General features: G+C 48.1%; 2 protein-coding genes across 5 annotated transcripts in view; one reads left to right on the forward strand and one right to left on the reverse strand.

The window, feature by feature from the left end:
• The window catches only part of MRC2 (mannose receptor C type 2), a 77,162-nt gene extending 63,777 nt beyond the window's left edge, over positions 1 to 13,385 (forward strand). Inside the window, exons 22-30 of the mRNA XM_035136405.2 lie at positions 219 to 382; positions 1,277 to 1,385; positions 3,350 to 3,588; positions 4,706 to 4,874; positions 5,133 to 5,282; positions 7,212 to 7,331; positions 8,353 to 8,532; positions 9,616 to 9,642; positions 11,178 to 13,385. Of these exons, the coding sequence (XP_034992296.1) occupies positions 219 to 382; positions 1,277 to 1,385; positions 3,350 to 3,588; positions 4,706 to 4,874; positions 5,133 to 5,282; positions 7,212 to 7,331; positions 8,353 to 8,532; positions 9,616 to 9,642; positions 11,178 to 11,398 (1,379 nt within the window). The 3' untranslated portion in view covers positions 11,399 to 13,385. The remainder of the gene's footprint in view (positions 1 to 218; positions 383 to 1,276; positions 1,386 to 3,349; positions 3,589 to 4,705; positions 4,875 to 5,132; positions 5,283 to 7,211; positions 7,332 to 8,352; positions 8,533 to 9,615; positions 9,643 to 11,177) is intronic.
• A 1,737-nt stretch (positions 13,386 to 15,122) lies between these two features.
• The window catches only part of MARCHF10 (membrane associated ring-CH-type finger 10), a 30,434-nt gene continuing 28,982 nt past the window's right edge, over positions 15,123 to 16,574 (reverse strand). For all 4 annotated transcript variants that reach the window (XM_060282287.1, XM_035136407.2, XM_035136406.2 and 1 more), the window contains one exon: positions 15,123 to 15,808. In XM_060282287.1, the coding sequence (XP_060138270.1) occupies positions 15,780 to 15,808 (29 nt within the window). In that variant the 3' untranslated portion in view covers positions 15,123 to 15,779. The remainder of the gene's footprint in view (positions 15,809 to 16,574) is intronic.

The following is a 16,574-nucleotide window of genomic DNA, read 5'->3' on the forward strand; positions in this document are numbered from 1 at the left end:
GAAAGGACAGAATGTATTTCCCTCACCCACTGAATAAGCATTGTCTTTCCCTCGCCCACCTTGGAGGCAGTTAGAGGGCGCTGGGACGCCTCTTTTTAGGGGAAGCACTTGATGGCAGAACTGAACTCTGGCTTTGTGGCCTCTAGTCCCTATGAAAACAAAGCTTTGCACCTTCCTTTGACTTCCTCCAGTAACGTGCCCCCCCTTCCCACTTGCAGCCTTTATAACCACTCTTCTCCCAAACGTGACCTCTGACCTGTGGATCGGCCTCCAGGATGCAAAGAAGGAGTTCCAATGGGTGGAAGCCGAGCCTGTCAGCTTTGTGAACTGGGGTCCTGGTGAGCCCTCCGGATGCGGGGCATCCACAGCTAATGAGAACCCGGTGAGCCAAACCCTGGGGAATCCCCTCACCCAGTTTTGTAGCTAGCTCTTTGGGGAGCCTCACTTTTTCGTGGGGATGCTGCGTGTTTCATAGAATTGTAGAACTGGAAAGGGATCACGAGGATCATCTAACAATGCAGGAATATGCAGCTGTCCCTTACGGGGATCGAACCTGCAACCTTGGCACTATCATCACCGTGTTCTAGCCAACCGAGCTATTCGTCTCTTTGTTTCCTATGCCAATACCTTTTCGATCAGGGTGGTCCAACACATGGCCCACAAGGCAATCTTTGGCAGCCCTCGGCAACTTCTTAAAGCAGTTTGAGTAGCCAGCTTTTTGCTGTTGCTGTGAGGCGCGTGTGGAAACAAACAGCAAAAGTGCTTGTCGTGTCTCAATCTTTGCGATGCCAAATGGGCCTCTAACATTGCCCTGGGCCACACCAACAAGGCAGTTGTGAGGTGAGTGTTTTTATCATCTGGGTAGCCCAGGACCTCCAGACACACAGCCCAGGCTTGCACCCCAGGTAGGTCACTTAGGTGCCAACACAGCGGTTTGATTTCACCCCTGGAGGCACACTCCATTGCCTCTCGAGACAGACGGATGCCAACAGTATCCTTTGATGGCATACTAGAGGCCACTGAAACATCTTGTTGCCAGTGAGTTCTGCAGAAATATTTAGTGTCTGCCCTCAACTCAGTGCTGGCGTTCTGCGCCAGCTGCAGATTTGCAACGGTTGTCAGGGGCTGCTGCGTGTAGAGGTATGTTGCAACTGCATACCCTCAAGACTGGATGGAGCCTTGCACACTGCTCTAGCTGATGGCATGCAGTGAACAGCCTTCCCACTGTTCCAGTGGGCACAGGTGAGTGACATGCTCTTGGTTCTGTCTCTTTCAGACCAACTGCGCTGTGGTTTGGCATGGCATCCCGCCCCAGTTCACTGGCCGCTGGGATGACAGGAATTGCCTGGAGGAGAAAAATGCCTTCATCTGCCAGAGGAGGAAAGGTAAGAGTGCAGGAAAGATGCAAGTGGGGAACGGGGGGTGGGGAGGGTCAGGCGCATACCCAGGGGCGTACCCAGGATCAAAACTAGGGGGGGGCAAGCCTTGGTCGTTCAGGGGCGGGGCCAAGGCATGGGAGGGGAGGGGCCACAAAGCGGGAATGTGGGCGGGGCTACAGGGCCAGCGGGCCTGATGACTCGGCGGCAGCAGCTGCAGCCGCTAAATGAACCCCCTAAACTCTCTCACACGAAATTCCCCTGCTCTGAAGACACAGCTCCCATCCATTTACGGCCTAACCACCCCCCTGAAAAACCCATTTGGGCCCTGCTTTCCCTCCTCCAGGTCCCCCCAAAGCCTTTCCAGTTCCCACCCTATATATCTGGGATGGGGAAGGGGCTCAGAGGTCTGCTAGTCCTGGGGCACCATCCCCCCGTGGCCTGGGAGGATACCGGGGACACCCCCCCCCCGCCAAGCTGAGACCCTCAAAGAAGAAGCTGCCACCGCCACCTCCCCATCGCAAGGGAACAAAAGATGGGAAAGGTGGGGTGGCGCAGCGCAGGCGAGCGAGCCCTCCTCAGCTGCGACCCTACAGCGGCGGTGGCTCCCCCGCCCTCAAACCCCTCTCTCGGCAGGGGCAGCAAGGGAGAGCGGCTGGGGGGCGCATTGGAAAGAAGGAAACAGCAGCCAATGCCTGGAGAGGGCAATGCACGCAGGGGGGGCGGAGAGCTGTGCCGCTCCCAAGGCGGCTCCTTTCCTATTGCCTGGGGTGGGGGCGGCGAGGAAGGGTCGCTGCCGCTGGGCTACTCCTGCCACCGGCAATCCAGCGCAAACGCCCCCACGCAGCTTCCTTTCAGCAGCCGCGATCACCGCCTTTGGGCGCCGCCCCCCACTCCTCCTTTGCGGGCTTCTGCTGCTTCTGCCCGCTGAGGCTGAACTGGCTCCTGTCGGTGCACTTCCTCTCCCAGCCCAGGAGGAGTCTCAGTAGCAACTGGCGGTGCGGAGGGGGAGAAAGGGGGCGATTCCCAGCCCGCGGTGCCGACGATTGCAGTGCAGCCTACCGGGAGGCAGAGCACGGCAGCGGCTGCAACCAATGCAGGGAGCCGCGTCTCCTTCACTTGCCAGCCCAGCAGAACTCTTAGGCAGGAGAGGTTGCCGCCTAGCAGGGCTTTCCATTGGGAGGCACGAAGGCTTTAGTGAGCGGGGATTGGTGCAAATGTAGGCAGGGTGGGCTGAGAGGAGGAACAGCCGCCAAGGAGCCGCGGCACCAGCAGCGTTTCCTCCCCCCCCCCCGTCAACAAGCGGGGCGCTGGGTATTTGCTTCCCTAGTCGGGCTCACGGTTTGGCCTTCTAGGGGGGCAGCTGCCCCTCCCTGCCCCATGCTGGGTACGCCCATGCGCATACCTGCCAAGTTGCTGTCAGAGAAATAAGGGACCGGGCCGGAAGTAGCAGACCGGAAGTAGCGCTGCCGCCATTTTGGAACTGGGCGGAGCATGCTCAGAAGTGACTTTTGATGCTGCTTTGCCCAGTTCCAAAATGGCCTCCGCGCCAGAAGTCGCACTGCAGCACTCCGCTCAGTTCCAAAATGGTCGCCGCGCCAGAATAAACCGGGGGGAAACAAAAAAAAATCAGTTTTTTCAGCTAGGAACAGCTGGAAAAACGGGGATTTCCTGGGGAATACGGGAGACTTGGCAGCTATGGTCAGGCGGTCTGCAGCTGTGCCTGGCACAGGGAGGATTAATGTGCCTTGGCAATTATTCAAGGTGCCACTGTTTCTCGGACCTCCCTGCAAAGAGCTGCGAGTGAGAAAGCAGCAAGAAATGGCTGGTGGTGGAAAGAAGCTCCAATATGCTTTTGAATTAAACCAATACTGCTACGTTAATGGCTCTGGGGCAGGGTGGGGTGGAAATGCAAGCTACAATTATGCCAGTTCTAAGGAGCTCTGGTCCTCTTTCTTTTCCCCCACCCCCAGATCCTGCCCTGAGCCCTTCCCCAGCAACCTTCCCCCCTGCTCCCAACTCCACCCTCTCGTACTTCAACAGCACTTACCGCATCCTGCAGAAGCCTCTCAGGTGGCAGGAAGCCATGCTCCTGTGCGAGAGCCTCAATACAAGCCTGGCGAGCATGACGGAGCCGTACACCCAGGCTTTCCTCACCCAAGCAGTGAGCAGCCTGCGAGCCCCGCTCTGGATTGGCTTGTCCAATGAGGAGGTAAGGCAGCCAGGGGGACTGGCTAAGACATACAGAGCAGTGAGAGTAAGGGAAGCAGGGCCGGCCCTGCCATTTGTCAGGGTGGTGCTCCTGCTTCAGACAGCACCACTAGATGAAGGCAGGCCTCAGTGTCCAAGTGGTATAGCAAGACCTTTTCGACATTGTTGGCCCTGGTAGGCTTTTGGGCTCTGCTTCAGGCGGCAAAGTGTCTTGGGCCAGTACTGGTGGACAGGTGGGGATCAGATTTGGGAGTGGCACAGTCGCTAGAGCCAGTAGCCAGAGCTGCAGAGGTCAAATGACCTACAATACACCCTCCTTGATGGGAGCCCACGTGTCAGGGGCTAGACTGAGGAGGAATGGTGGGGACCGCACCCCCCTTCTCATGAACCTTCCTGAGAACAGGACACTATAGATTTACGACAGTGGTTTGCAGAAGGTCATAGTTCAGAGGCTGCAGAGGGGAGAAGATGGGAAATATTGGGAGAGGAACAGCAGGAAGAAGCAGCGCCAGGGGAGAGACAGCTGACAGACTCGAGTGTCTTTGGAAAGCATTCCTGACCTCCCCCCCCTCCCAGGACAAGGCGGGCATTGAGGGCAGTAGAACAAAAAGTTCAGAGGCAGAAAACTCAGATTAGCGGACGCAGGGGTGACGTAGAACAGGAGAGATGGAGGGGGTGGGACTTTACTTGGAGCAACGCCATTATCTAGGGGAGACCGCATTCCTTTGTCTCTCTCTGTGACTATTGAATAAATTACTTGGTAAGAACTTTTATTGTTTATCTGCTTCTTGGCTGCCACCGTGGGAGGGATAGGATTCCCCGAAGCCTGACACCAAGAGTGTCAAGGTGGGACCAAGTGTAAGGCATGAGTCACTGGAAAAGGAGTGCTTTCAGAGCTGGGTCCTACTCCTGAAATGTCTTAAAATGAACTATCTGTGCGGGACACGGGATGGACGCCGAACAAATCCAGAATATTTCACAAGCCTTACAAGTGCACACCTCCTGATTGCTTGGATTTTATCTCCATCCAGTCCCGGTTACAAGCTCCCCCCTCAGAAATCTTATTCTGTCTGGTCCAACTTGGCAGGTCTTTTATTGGTTTATTGGGTTGCTTTTAGGGGAGGCGAAGCTATACGTGGTTCACAGAGGAGAGCCTTTCCTACACAAACTGGCAGGCCGGAGAACCGCAGCAGCTTGTGGGGTGTGCATACATGGATGTAGATGGGACCTGGAGGACCGCCGGCTGCGACACCAAGCTTCAAGGGGCCATCTGCAAAATGAGCACAGGTGCTGTATCTGGGAGAGAACTGTGCAGGGGCAAGGAGGGGATGCTCTAATACAGGCACCCCCAAACTTGGCCCTCCAGATGTTTTGGGACTACAACTCCCATGATCCCTGGCTAACAGGACCAGTGGTCAGGGATGATGGGAATTGTAGTCCCAAAACATCTGGAGGGCCGAGTTTGGGGGTGCCTGCTCTAGTAAGTCCTGAGCCTGAATGGAGAAAAGGCCCAGACATTTCTTCTAACCAGCTCTTCTTTTTCAGGGGCCCTTCCCCCCCACAAGTGGAGGTACAATGGGAGCTGCCCTAAATCTGTGGAGGATTCTTCCTGGATCCCCTTCCGGAATCACTGCTATGCCTTCCACATGGAAGTCGTGCTGGAGCAGAAAGAAGCTAAGAAGAGATGTCAGAAAGGTAAAGTGCTTCTAAGAAGCTCAGAGGGAGCAACCTGCGCCAGTTCCCATGCTCTAGAACATGGCTTCCAGCGCAAAGTCACGTTTTCTTTCGCTCTGGCTTTGCTCTTTGTGTCTGGTTTCTTTCCTCCTTCTTTGTGCCTAAAGCACACGCCAGCATTTGGCTTGGAAGTGGACTGCTGGAGGTTTTCTTCAGCAGCATCCACCTGCCTGCCTATTCCTCCACTTGGGACTGTGGAGCAGTTCTTGTAGGTAGGATAATAATTTCAAAAAAGCAAAGTCATTAATGCACTCATATCTTTACAGTGGTATCTCGCAAGACGAATGCCATGCAAGACGAATTATCTGATGGTGACTCGCAAGATGAATCCGTTTTGCGAAAAATTCGTCTTGCGAATCGCGGTTTCCCAAAGGAATGCAATGAAATTTAATTAATGCGTTCCTATGGGCAAAAAAAGAAATTTCAATGCGTTCCTATGGGGAACCGCGATTTGCAAGACGAATTTTTCGCAAAACAAATTGACTCGCGGAACGAACTAAATTCGTCTTGCGAGGTACCACTGTATATTTATCACACACAAGCAATTCCCGGCAACAATAATGGAACATCAGAGTAATAACCAAATACCAGAGCTGAAGGAATCTGATCACCCCTACTTTGTGCCTGTTTTAGTACAGAACAGTGTGCACACACCATTGGCAATGCGTTTCTGTAGAAATCCCAGTTGCTGCAGACATGCTCTTCTAAAGCCCTGGCACCTTTCTCCCTAGAAAGTCAGAGAACTGCTAACTCTAAGAGTCCTTTTCTTTCTCCTGCAGAGCCAGTGCTCGAGGGGAGAGCAAATGAAGTGCAGTTGATTGGCAATAAGGCAATCAGCAGAGCTTTTCTTTCCGTTTAAGGGTCCTCTTTGGTTAGAAGGTTTCGCTACAGGAGCTAGGCAGGGAAAACTTGTGTGGCCTTCAGGCACATAACATGCGGGCACCTGTGATTCTGTCAACCAAACTCAGTATCCTGAATATGAGTATTTTTGGCAAGTTTTCCATGGAAAGTTTGTCCGCAATGTGTAAGAGACCGAGGAATGAATAAGAATTACCTGCATCAAATCCCGCCTCTCATTCTTATGACACACAAAAACAGCATCCTTTCTCCAACATGAAGGACAGTAATACAGTGGTACCTCTGGTTAAGAACTTAATTCGTTCCGGAAGTCCGTTCTTAACCTGAAACTGTTCTTAACCTGAGGTACCACTTTAGCTAATGGGGCCTCCTGCTGCCGCCGCGCCGCCGGAGCACAATTTCTGTTCTCATCCTGAAGCAAAGTTCTTAACCTGAGGTACTATTTCTGGGTTAGCAGAGTTTGTAACCTGAAGTGTTTGTAACCTGAAGCGTTTGTAACCTGAGGTACCACTGTATTGGCTCACCTTACAGATCAAATGAATATATGAAAAGGGTGCTTAATTTGCATATCTTTTTTTTTATTCTGGTGACAAAATTTGAGCTTCCTTCATGTGGACGAGGGTGTCGTTCAGAGAATGCACAGTGCGAGAGGCTCTCGGCTGTACCCTTCTTGTCCAGTACAGTGGTGCCTCACTAGACGAATTTAATTCGTTCCATGGGTCTTTTCTTATAACGAAAAATTCGTCTAGCGAATCCCATAGGAATGCATTGAATTTTTTTTGATTTTTTTTTTTTTGCCCATAGGAATGCATTAATTGAATTTCAATGCATTCCTATGGGAAACCGCGATTCGCTAGACAAATTTTTCGTAAAACGAATTCGTCTAGCGAGGCAACCTCCGCTAGAAAAAACCTTTCGTTAAGCGGAAATTTCGTTAAGCAGGGCATTCGTTAAGCAAGGCACCACTGTAAAACTTTCAGGCTTGTGCATCTGTTTCTACTCTTGTTCCATCATCTCCCGCTTCCCCCACAGTTGGAGGTACTGTGCTGTCCATCCTAGACGAGATCGAGAACCTATTCGTGTGGGAGCATCTTCAGGCTTATGAGAGCCAATCCAAAGGAGCTTGGCTGGGGATGGCCTTTAACCCCAAAGGTAAGGCTGGCAATGTCTCGATTGATTGGCACATAGTTAACAGCACATTATTGTCGTAGGAAATGAAGAGCAGCGAGGAGGGAGCGTTTGGGGCAGTAAATGAAGGGTGGCGTTAATACATGAACTGAGACCAGGCATAGGCAAACTCGGCCCTCCAGATGTTTTGAGACTACAATTCCCATCATCCTTGACCACTGGTCCTGTTAGCTAGGGATGATGGGAGTTGTAGTCCCAAAACATCAGGAGGGCAGAGTTTGCCTATGCCTGACTGCGCCTGAGGAGCAGTCCAGTCTATCAGTTACCCCACATATGGATCTTGGCCAGTTTGATTCCTATTCATTAAAGTCTATAATCTGCACCCAGAGGAAACAGCAGGCGGAGAGGAGAGGGAAATGGAAGCAGTGATAAATGGGGGGGGGGATATGCAATCATATGTATTTAAAAGCATTTCTAAACATAGTAGGTGGCTTATAAAAAAAGGTAAAGGACCCCTGACAGTTAAGCCCAGTCACAGACGACTCTGGGGTTGCGGTGCTCATCTCCCTTTACAGGCCGAGGGAGCTGACGTTTGTCCACAGACAGTTTTTGCAGGTCATGTGGCCAGTAAGCCGCTTCTGGCGCAATGGAACACCGAAACCAGAGCAGCGCACAGAAACACCGTTTACCTTCCCGCCAGAGCGGTACCTATTTATCTACTTTCACTTTTTGGCATGCTTTCGAACTGCTAGGTTGGCAGGAGCTGGGACAGAGCAACAGGAGCTCACTCCGCCGCGGGGATTCGAACTGCCGACCTTCTTATCGGCAAGCCCAAGAGGCTCTGGTTTAGACCACAGCGCCAGCCGCGTCCCTTTAGGTGGCTTATATCCAGCCATTTTTGCCCAGCAGACTACACTGTAATCCGTGCAACTTGTTTCCTCTTTTGGAAAAAAGAATTTTTGATGCTTTTCTGCCATCCAGCAGAGGTGCTCCCTCCCTCTCCTCCCACCCCCCACCCCACAGCATGTTTCTCTTTCCTCTGCAGGGGGCACACTTGTCTGGCATGACAACATGGCGGTGAACTATTCTAACTGGGGGCAGGATGACACAGGACCGAGCATGCTCAGCCAAAACAGCTGCTACTGGATCCAGAGCAGTAACGGGGTGTGGCACTTAGGCTCCTGCTCCAACGTAACCATGGGAGTCATCTGCAAGACAGCCCGAGGTAAGCGGGTTGTTTTGAAGGCCTTGGAGCTAAAATGTGGGGCGAGGCCTCTAATGGTCATGGGTCAGACTTCAGCATCGGGGAATGAGAGGAGGAGTTCGTTGGGGTTTATTAATGGGTCCTCATCAGTACATTGTAAGGGCCAGTTGCAGTAAATCAAACATGATCAACAGCCAGTGAGGTGGGCTCAGAGAGACTTCAGGGGATTGACCTTACTTCTCTTTTGCTTAATTACAGAATCCTGTATATATCTTCATGCATTGAGACTTTTTCCTAGTCCACTGTTGTGGTGGTGGTTTTTGGATAATGCTGATAATTTAAAGAGAAACAGTCTTGACCAAAGACAGCCAGTGTGCTCTTTGGGAACCTGGCCCTCTTGGGGGCCGGGTGGTTTAAACAGAATATGTTACACATGGATTGTCCTCTGCAGACAGACTTTGGTTGTCCCAAAACTTTAGATAGAATGAAATCGTTTCTTGGGTCAGCTTAGGCCACTGTGGGAATCTGCAGAGTTCTATGGGTTCATGAAACTCTTCATCGGCTAGTGAAAAGCAAGGCAGCTTTCAAGTAGATAAGAGAGGGAGTTGGGTGACTTGTCTAATCTAATATTTTCCATTCTGCCTAATGAAGAGTTCTACGAAGCCTGGAAGGCATGCAAACTCTTAATCTTTCCTAAATTGGTTCAGTAAAGGTATTACTCTAAATATGTTTGATTAATGTTACTTTATGGAGAAAAATGAAGGACAAAAAGAGCTAGAAAGTAGGGTTGCTCTACCAGTGGACAAGGGGACAAGTGTGGTTAAAATTGAAAGAGAGGAAATATTACGGTATTACTTTTATTATTATTTTTATGGGTTGAAAGGGAAATGCAGCTAATGAAAGTCAAAGAATGCAACAGCAAAGCATGGAGGGGGTTGCTATGGAATGGTTTGAGCTCTCTTCAAGCAACATATGAAACAGTACTAGGAACAGGCAAATTAATGACACCCTTTCTCTCTCTCTCTCTCTCTCTCTCTCTCTCTCTGTCTCTGTCTCTGTCTGTCTCTTCCTCCTGCCACTGGCTGGCTTCTCTTTCCATGGCAGCGGAAGAAAGCAGCCTCTCCAGATCAGGTACGTACCAAACTGGAAACTGGTTGCAGTGTCTCCTTGTAGGTGAGCCTCCTGACACTCCTTTGAACACCAGTCCTGAAACAGATGGACTCCCAGTCTGTTAAACTGGTTGTAAAACCAGAGTCTTGTGCCTTTTGCACTATAGAAGGGAGTGAGAATTTGAAGCAGGAAAGCTAGACCTGCTTCAGTTGCAATGGCTGGGCACAAGTGAATTGGACAGCCCTACCTCAAACAGCCTCTCTCCTCTTTTGTGCTTGGAGCACAACCTGCCCTCTGCTACTTCTCTGCTACCTTACCTGAAGCGGGAGGGGAAGCCATTGGTGGAAGGGTCCCAATGGACCACCCCATGGCAGGAATCTCCACCAGGAATTCTCACCAGGGGAATTGTGGGGGCCTGTAACGCAGCACCATAATTCATTGTCTGAAAAGGGCCTGTAGTACCGTATGCTACTAAGGGACATTCTGCCAGGGCCTTCTGCTACCTTCCCTCCAAGGTAGGACTTGGATCTGCCTTTTGTTTTTTAAAAAAGACGAACTGCCAAGGGAGGAGCCAGCCCATCTCAGATTTGTAAGCATGCCCTTTGGGAAGTCGCAACCCCTCTTAAGACCCTGCAAATACTTGAACGGTATGTTCTCAAAACCTCAATGGTTTTGCATAGGCAATTGGTGATGTTGCTCCATCCTAGGGGTTGGCCAGGATGGACCCTGCCAATGATGCAGGCCCGAGGGGGCACAAATATATGCATCTCTCTGCCCTGGCTTGGAGTTGTCAAGGTTGCAAGGGACGGGGTGTGTGTGCTGATGCAGCTCCTGGCCAAGGGTGCAAGGGAGCCTAGGTATGCCTCTGGGTGTACACAGTATCATAGAATCATAGAGTTGGAAGGGACGCTGAGCAATGCAGGAATATGCAGCTATCCCATACGGGGATCAAACCTGCAACCTTGGCATGATCAGCACCACGCTCTAACCAACTGAGCTACCCATGCGTTCTCATATTTATAGAACTTGTATCTTGAGCAGAATTCATCATTGCAAGGGACTTTGTTTACATTTAAACTGAACTGTTAGGTAACTGGGGACCTAGTTTATTTTATTCATTAATTTTTTTCCTCCCAAAGGAGTGCAGGGTGGCAAGCAACAATTTAGATGGAGGAATGAGCAGAGCTTCTAGTAGTGAGTGGGTAGCGCTTCAGTGCTCTGCATACTTTCTTACTCCTCTCCCATGATTAGAGAAGCTGAATAAAATTTGCAAACCGAATTTAACATCTGTTTATAATATTCACCCCAGAATTTGGTTCTTTGGCACACAAAGGGGCTGTTTTTCAGCACAGACCGATCTGCAAAAGTTGTCTCTGCGGCAGAGAAATCTTAGGTGGGGATTTAGCGAGATTTCCTTCTTTTGAAACCCAAGTGGCAAGAGTTTCCCCATTTCGATGTGTCTGCTCAAAATTCCGCATCCCACTAAGCAAACTGAAACTAATCCTGCCCAGTTCCGTGCACAAAGTCTCCCCCTTGCTCTTCCCTCTCTTTTGCAGCTTTCCTGGAGAACACAAAGGCCATTGCGGTGGTTATCCTCTCCTCCTTAGCACTGTGTGCACTGATAGCAGTCGCTATCTATCTGTACAAGCGCCGGCGGACCTCGGAGCGAGGGGCGTTTGAGAGTGCCCGTTACAGCCGTACCAACTCCAACCCCAGTGAATCTGCAGAGAAGAACATTCTGGTGTCTGATATGGAGATGAATGAACAGCAAGACTAGTGTTGGAATTGGCGAGCCCGGGGTGGGGGTGGGGTGGGGAGGGACGTGAGTACCTGTCATAACATGCCATCTCAACAGCAAGCCCCCGAGGACAGCATAGGGCAACAGCAGGGTCAATAGATAGGACTGTGAACTACTAAGGAGATGTGGAGCAATACTAAAAAAAAAAAGGTCCCATTTGTATGTGACACTAGAAGAAATTCAACCTTGGCCTTGTACGTCTGCCCTTCTCAAAGAAGAGCCATGGAAGAAAAGGGAAGGTGGTTCATTTGCTGGAGAGAGAGAGCTAGAAAGCCTCATTTTGGGTGAAAAGGGAAGGTGGTTCATTTGCTGGAGAGAGTGAGCTAGAAAACCTCATTTTGGCTGAAAAGGGAAGGTGGTTCACTTGCTGGAGGGAGCGAGCTAGAAAACCTCATTTTGGATGCTGCAGACTCTGCAGCGCAGCGTCTTCTCCACATTTCCTTAGAGAATGAAATTGCAAGCATTACTTCTTCCTGGTTCTAATATTAAAACAGGGAAGGGCTTTCAGGGTTCCCCCGTGTTCTTCTTGGTAAGAACACGTCTGTCTTATTTTGGATTACTTTTTGAAGCCATAAGAGTGATGGGCTCTTGAATTCCTAGTAACGGTGGTTCGATCTTCTATTCCTCTGATGCCGAGATACCCCGAGATAAATTCTTCCCCAGCCATGCCACTACCATAGCAACCATTCTGCTGTTAAATTCTGTTGCCATATAGAGGGCCTTTCTGCGAAAACGACTGAAAGTGGTGCCACAAGCATTTTCACAGCTTCAAAACGACCTCTTGGTGACAAATGAGTAACGGGTGTGAGCTTGGGGGTGGTGAAGAAGACAGGAACGTTGCTATTTGCCTCTGCCTCTTTTAACGATGACTTTGGCTAGATATGCACTTCCTTGCAAAGCTCAAGCCTTCAAAGAATTGAACATCATTATCAGCCCTTCTACAAACTGGTGGTTTGGGGAGTTCACCAAATGGCCCTGGGGGTTGTGTCATTTCCCACTGATCACGAAACGAAACAATGCATCGAGCAGGTAAAGTGCGGGGATGAGACAACTGCATTTCAAACAGGAACAATGAGCATGAATTGTTGATTCGAGGCAAGGCCTGGTTTCCCCCCCAAGACCAAAATGTTGCGGTCTGAGCACTTAAAGAGAACGCATTGTCTCTGCAACAGAAACACTGCCCTGAACTTAAAATGAGAAACAAATGCATATTTATTGCCGAAAACAGTTTTTTTGCAGAAAGGTCCTCGGAACAACAGCATTTCTTGAGTGGAAAACTAATATACTGGCACTTGTTTTTTTAATTTTAATTTTGTTTTTGTTGTTGCCTTGCTGGATAAGAGGTATACTCTATCAAAGTGAATGTTTGACAATTATACCTTCTTTTGAGGGTATTTTGTGTCTGTGTGTAGAGGTGATGGCCAAAGGTTCTACAATTCCCCCCTTTCCCACTTAATTTTCAATCATTCTAAGCAATGCAACAAACAGGACACTAAAGTTTTCTTGCTTCCAGAATAAGTATACAACCTGGGCTTGGATAGCATATGCTAGGAGCCTAGTGAGAGACCCTGGGTGAAAGAAATGTGGAATTAAGGGTGAACAAATCGAACGGGATGCTGTGGCTGTCATTTTGTCCTTTGCTTCCAACTAAATAACTTTGGAACAGTGGCTGTGCTAAAGATGATAAAGGGAGAATGGTTCTTTTCTGCTACTCAAATAATTATGAGAATTGTTGTATATATATAAAAAAAATCTGGTAATTTTCACTTAAGCTGGATATTAAGTGTTCATAAAAATGTTTACCTTTGTCTCTTTAATCTTTAGGTACCCGGAAGCTGCCATACCAGGCCATGGTATGGGGAGTTTCTGAGACAATCTTAAGTTTTCTAGTTCCTTTTCCCTTGATGACTGCTGCTTGTTTCCCGGGCATCTTTTTGGTTTAGATAAAGATGTTCATACATATTGATTTGTGGCTAATGCTAAACAACTTCTCTGCTCAGGGGATCATTTTTCAGGGCTGAATTTGAATGACTTTGCCCTGGACTCCACCATGAGATGTGTGAAATAACAGTTCCTTCGATAATATGTAGTGTGCCTTCATCTCTCTCATAAGTAGCCACAGGCAAGCCTTGTGTGTCTGGGCAGTTAAGCTCCCAGGCAAAAGGCCGATTTCTGGGCTTGAGTGCTGGGAACCTCTCATTTTTACAAATGAAGCACCAACCCTTTTGCAGCAATATTGAACAGAGGATTCCAATGCAGACGTGAAAATGGTTCGGGGGCATGAGAACTCAGTATCCATGTTCACTGAAATGGATATTCTCTGAAACCAAAGCTTCTGCCCCAAGAATGTTGATGTGCGGTATGAGCACTTCTTCAATGTTTTGACAAAGGAATTGTCATGGAAATACCTTCTGCCAAGAAGGCAAGCCTGCTGGTCAATATATATTCAGGAATTAAGTGCAATAGCAGGCCTGAAAGGAGGGAAGGCTCTTCCCAGATTTATATGCTGCTGCTATTCCCTCAGACTCTCCCTCCGTAATTAGGACAGTACCATAGCTACCCCTAAACAACAGTCTTGACAATGTTATTTCCCTCTCTGCTTTCAAGGTGAATAAAACACAACCAGACAACTATCATTGCGTTCCGTACAAGGAGGGAAGAGGTATATCCCAAAATAATGAGAAGTTTCCTTGTTTGTTTGTTTTTTGTTTGTTTGTTTGCAATTACTGGAAAAATGCCTCAGATTAAATGCATTTCCTATCACCCTTCTGAATAATGTGAAAAGGTGCTGGAAAAGAAACTGGCAACTTTTAAAGTAATCACTTTTGCTTTTTTAAAAAAAAAGCCTTCTAGAATCTTGGAATAAAGCTTCATTTCCCCATCCGTTTCAGCAACAGCAGACTCTTCATCTTCTTCCATGGTTTTCAGTAGTCGCAAGAAGCCAAAAATCTCTCTTGCCCCTCGACATTTCATTTCTTGCTTTCTCAGAATTTACCATTCATTGTGCAGTGCGTCATTTTAATTAAAGTTGCAAAAATTCAACTTTGATTGATCCCAATTTTGGTAATGGCAGAAATTCCTCTTCAGTACCTATATTTGGACTTAAGGTGAATTTCAAGAACGTCAGTCTTGCAGTCTTTTGAGATGAGCGAAATGTGGGCTCAGCCCAATTGTTCAACTCAACTTGTCCCAAACCTTTTAGCTTTCCCATCGCCCACCTCACAAACTGCTCACATAGCCTTTAGGAGAGCAGCCAGGGAAGCTCATTCTCAGCTAAGACAATCTGAATGCTAGTGGGCTCCACCCAATGTATCAGCCACTGATTTGTATCAACATGTGGAGAAACCTCTGGAATTAAACTCTTAAAAACTCTAATGCACATGTCTAGATAGAAGACTGGAGTGGTAACATCACCAGGAAGGGAAGGAGGTTAAGCACTGCTCTCTTTTTGAAACAGAGGCAGAAAAGTTGTCTTTTGAGCTACAATTCAAAGTACTACGCTGGACCAGTTAAGCCCTTCAGTGCTAAAGCACAATGGACCAAGCAAACCTATTCTGAAAAAGAGCACACATCCGTTTGTGAAAGGGGAATGCCCTGGCTATCTGATATTCACCTGTGGGGATCTCCCTCCAAAACAACAACCTGTTCACTTACAACGTACTGATCAAATTTTTTAAGAAGAACATGGGAGGGGGTGCCTGAGGAGTGAACAAAAGATTAAATATTTTTTATTAGGGCTTGCCATTCAAAAGGAAGGCAATAATGTTATAAGACTGATCATACAACAGTACATCAATACATTTACATTTGTGTGCCATGAAATGTCCTGTGAAAAGGCTGGGCATACAACAAGTTAGTTTTAACGTACAAAACATTGCTTTTATCTCCAAGGAACCCTGACCCCAAAGGCGCAATGTAGATATATCTATTTTGCCATCTCGGATGGTTTGCAAGAGGTCAGTCAGAAAGCACACACGCAACACACGCATGAAACCCTAGCCAGTGTTTTAAATTTTGATTTGAGTAGCTGGGGGCCAGGAAGTAGGAGAGATTAAAAAGTTTACACTCTGCAAGTTGCTGTTAATAACCCATGTTGTTTCAAAAAGATTGTCAGTCAATATTGCAACTTAAAAACGAAACCAAAAGGAAAAAATAACCACAAGAATCAAACCACACAAACAGCCAAAACAACCCCAGACCCTTAAAAGTCTTGATTTCAATGGGTGACACGGAATATGAATGGCGTACATACTTATTGTGGCCTGGTGTTAAGAAAGAGTGAAAGTTGAAGGATGTGAAGAAGGGCTCTCTGTCAGATTCCCAAAGAGGTCTCTTCCTTAGATCCTCTTTGAGAGCTCTCTTAGCCACTGTTGCCAGAATTGGCTGAATCTGCAAAGATGGAGGAAATAAATCACTTCTTAGAACGCTTTTCTGTATAATGTGGCAATTGCCTTAAATGCATTCAATAAACTATTACTCAAAAGAGCAACGGAGGCTCAAATGTTCACCATAAATCCAAATTTAATTACTTATCTCCAGAGACTTGTTTTGACACATTTCATAAAATCAAGGAGCCAGAGAGCCCAAAAAGTAAGGCATCCAAGGTGCCAAATTTAGTTAACTCCTACTTGCCATATGCTAGGACTATCTGAAAGGATGTGGTTATATGTTATGTTAGGAAATGTGACTCAAATAAATGAAGGGCTGCTTTAAGGAGGCCTATACTGGTGTCAGTCCCCCATGACTGCTGTAAACAATGCAAGAACTGTAGGTGTGCAGGCAATCTGGTCATGGGGAAGAAAAGGGTGAATGATGACCAGTGAGACCCTTTCAAATTATATTTTCCTATTATTGTACAGAGGGAAAAGTTGTCCTCCTAACAGTGCAATTCTAATAACTGTGTCTACTCAGAAGTAAGTCGTACTGAATTAAGTGGAGCTTACCCCAAGTAAGTTGGGTTATGATTGCAGTCCAAAGCAAATGTTTTATTTCAGTTTAACTTTTTCACAGCATAAGCTTGCACAACCATTACACAAAGAGAGATGGGACTCAAGAAGTCAAGGGGATGTGCAGAGCACAGCTTCAAATTCTACTGAGGCTGCAGCGCTCAGCTCCGAAATGTGATATTATAAAGGAGGGAGATCCCCTTGGTACA

This window comes from Zootoca vivipara, chromosome 13, assembly GCF_963506605.1.
Source record: "Zootoca vivipara chromosome 13, rZooViv1.1, whole genome shotgun sequence".
Lineage (NCBI taxonomy): Eukaryota > Metazoa > Chordata > Lepidosauria > Squamata > Lacertidae > Zootoca > Zootoca vivipara.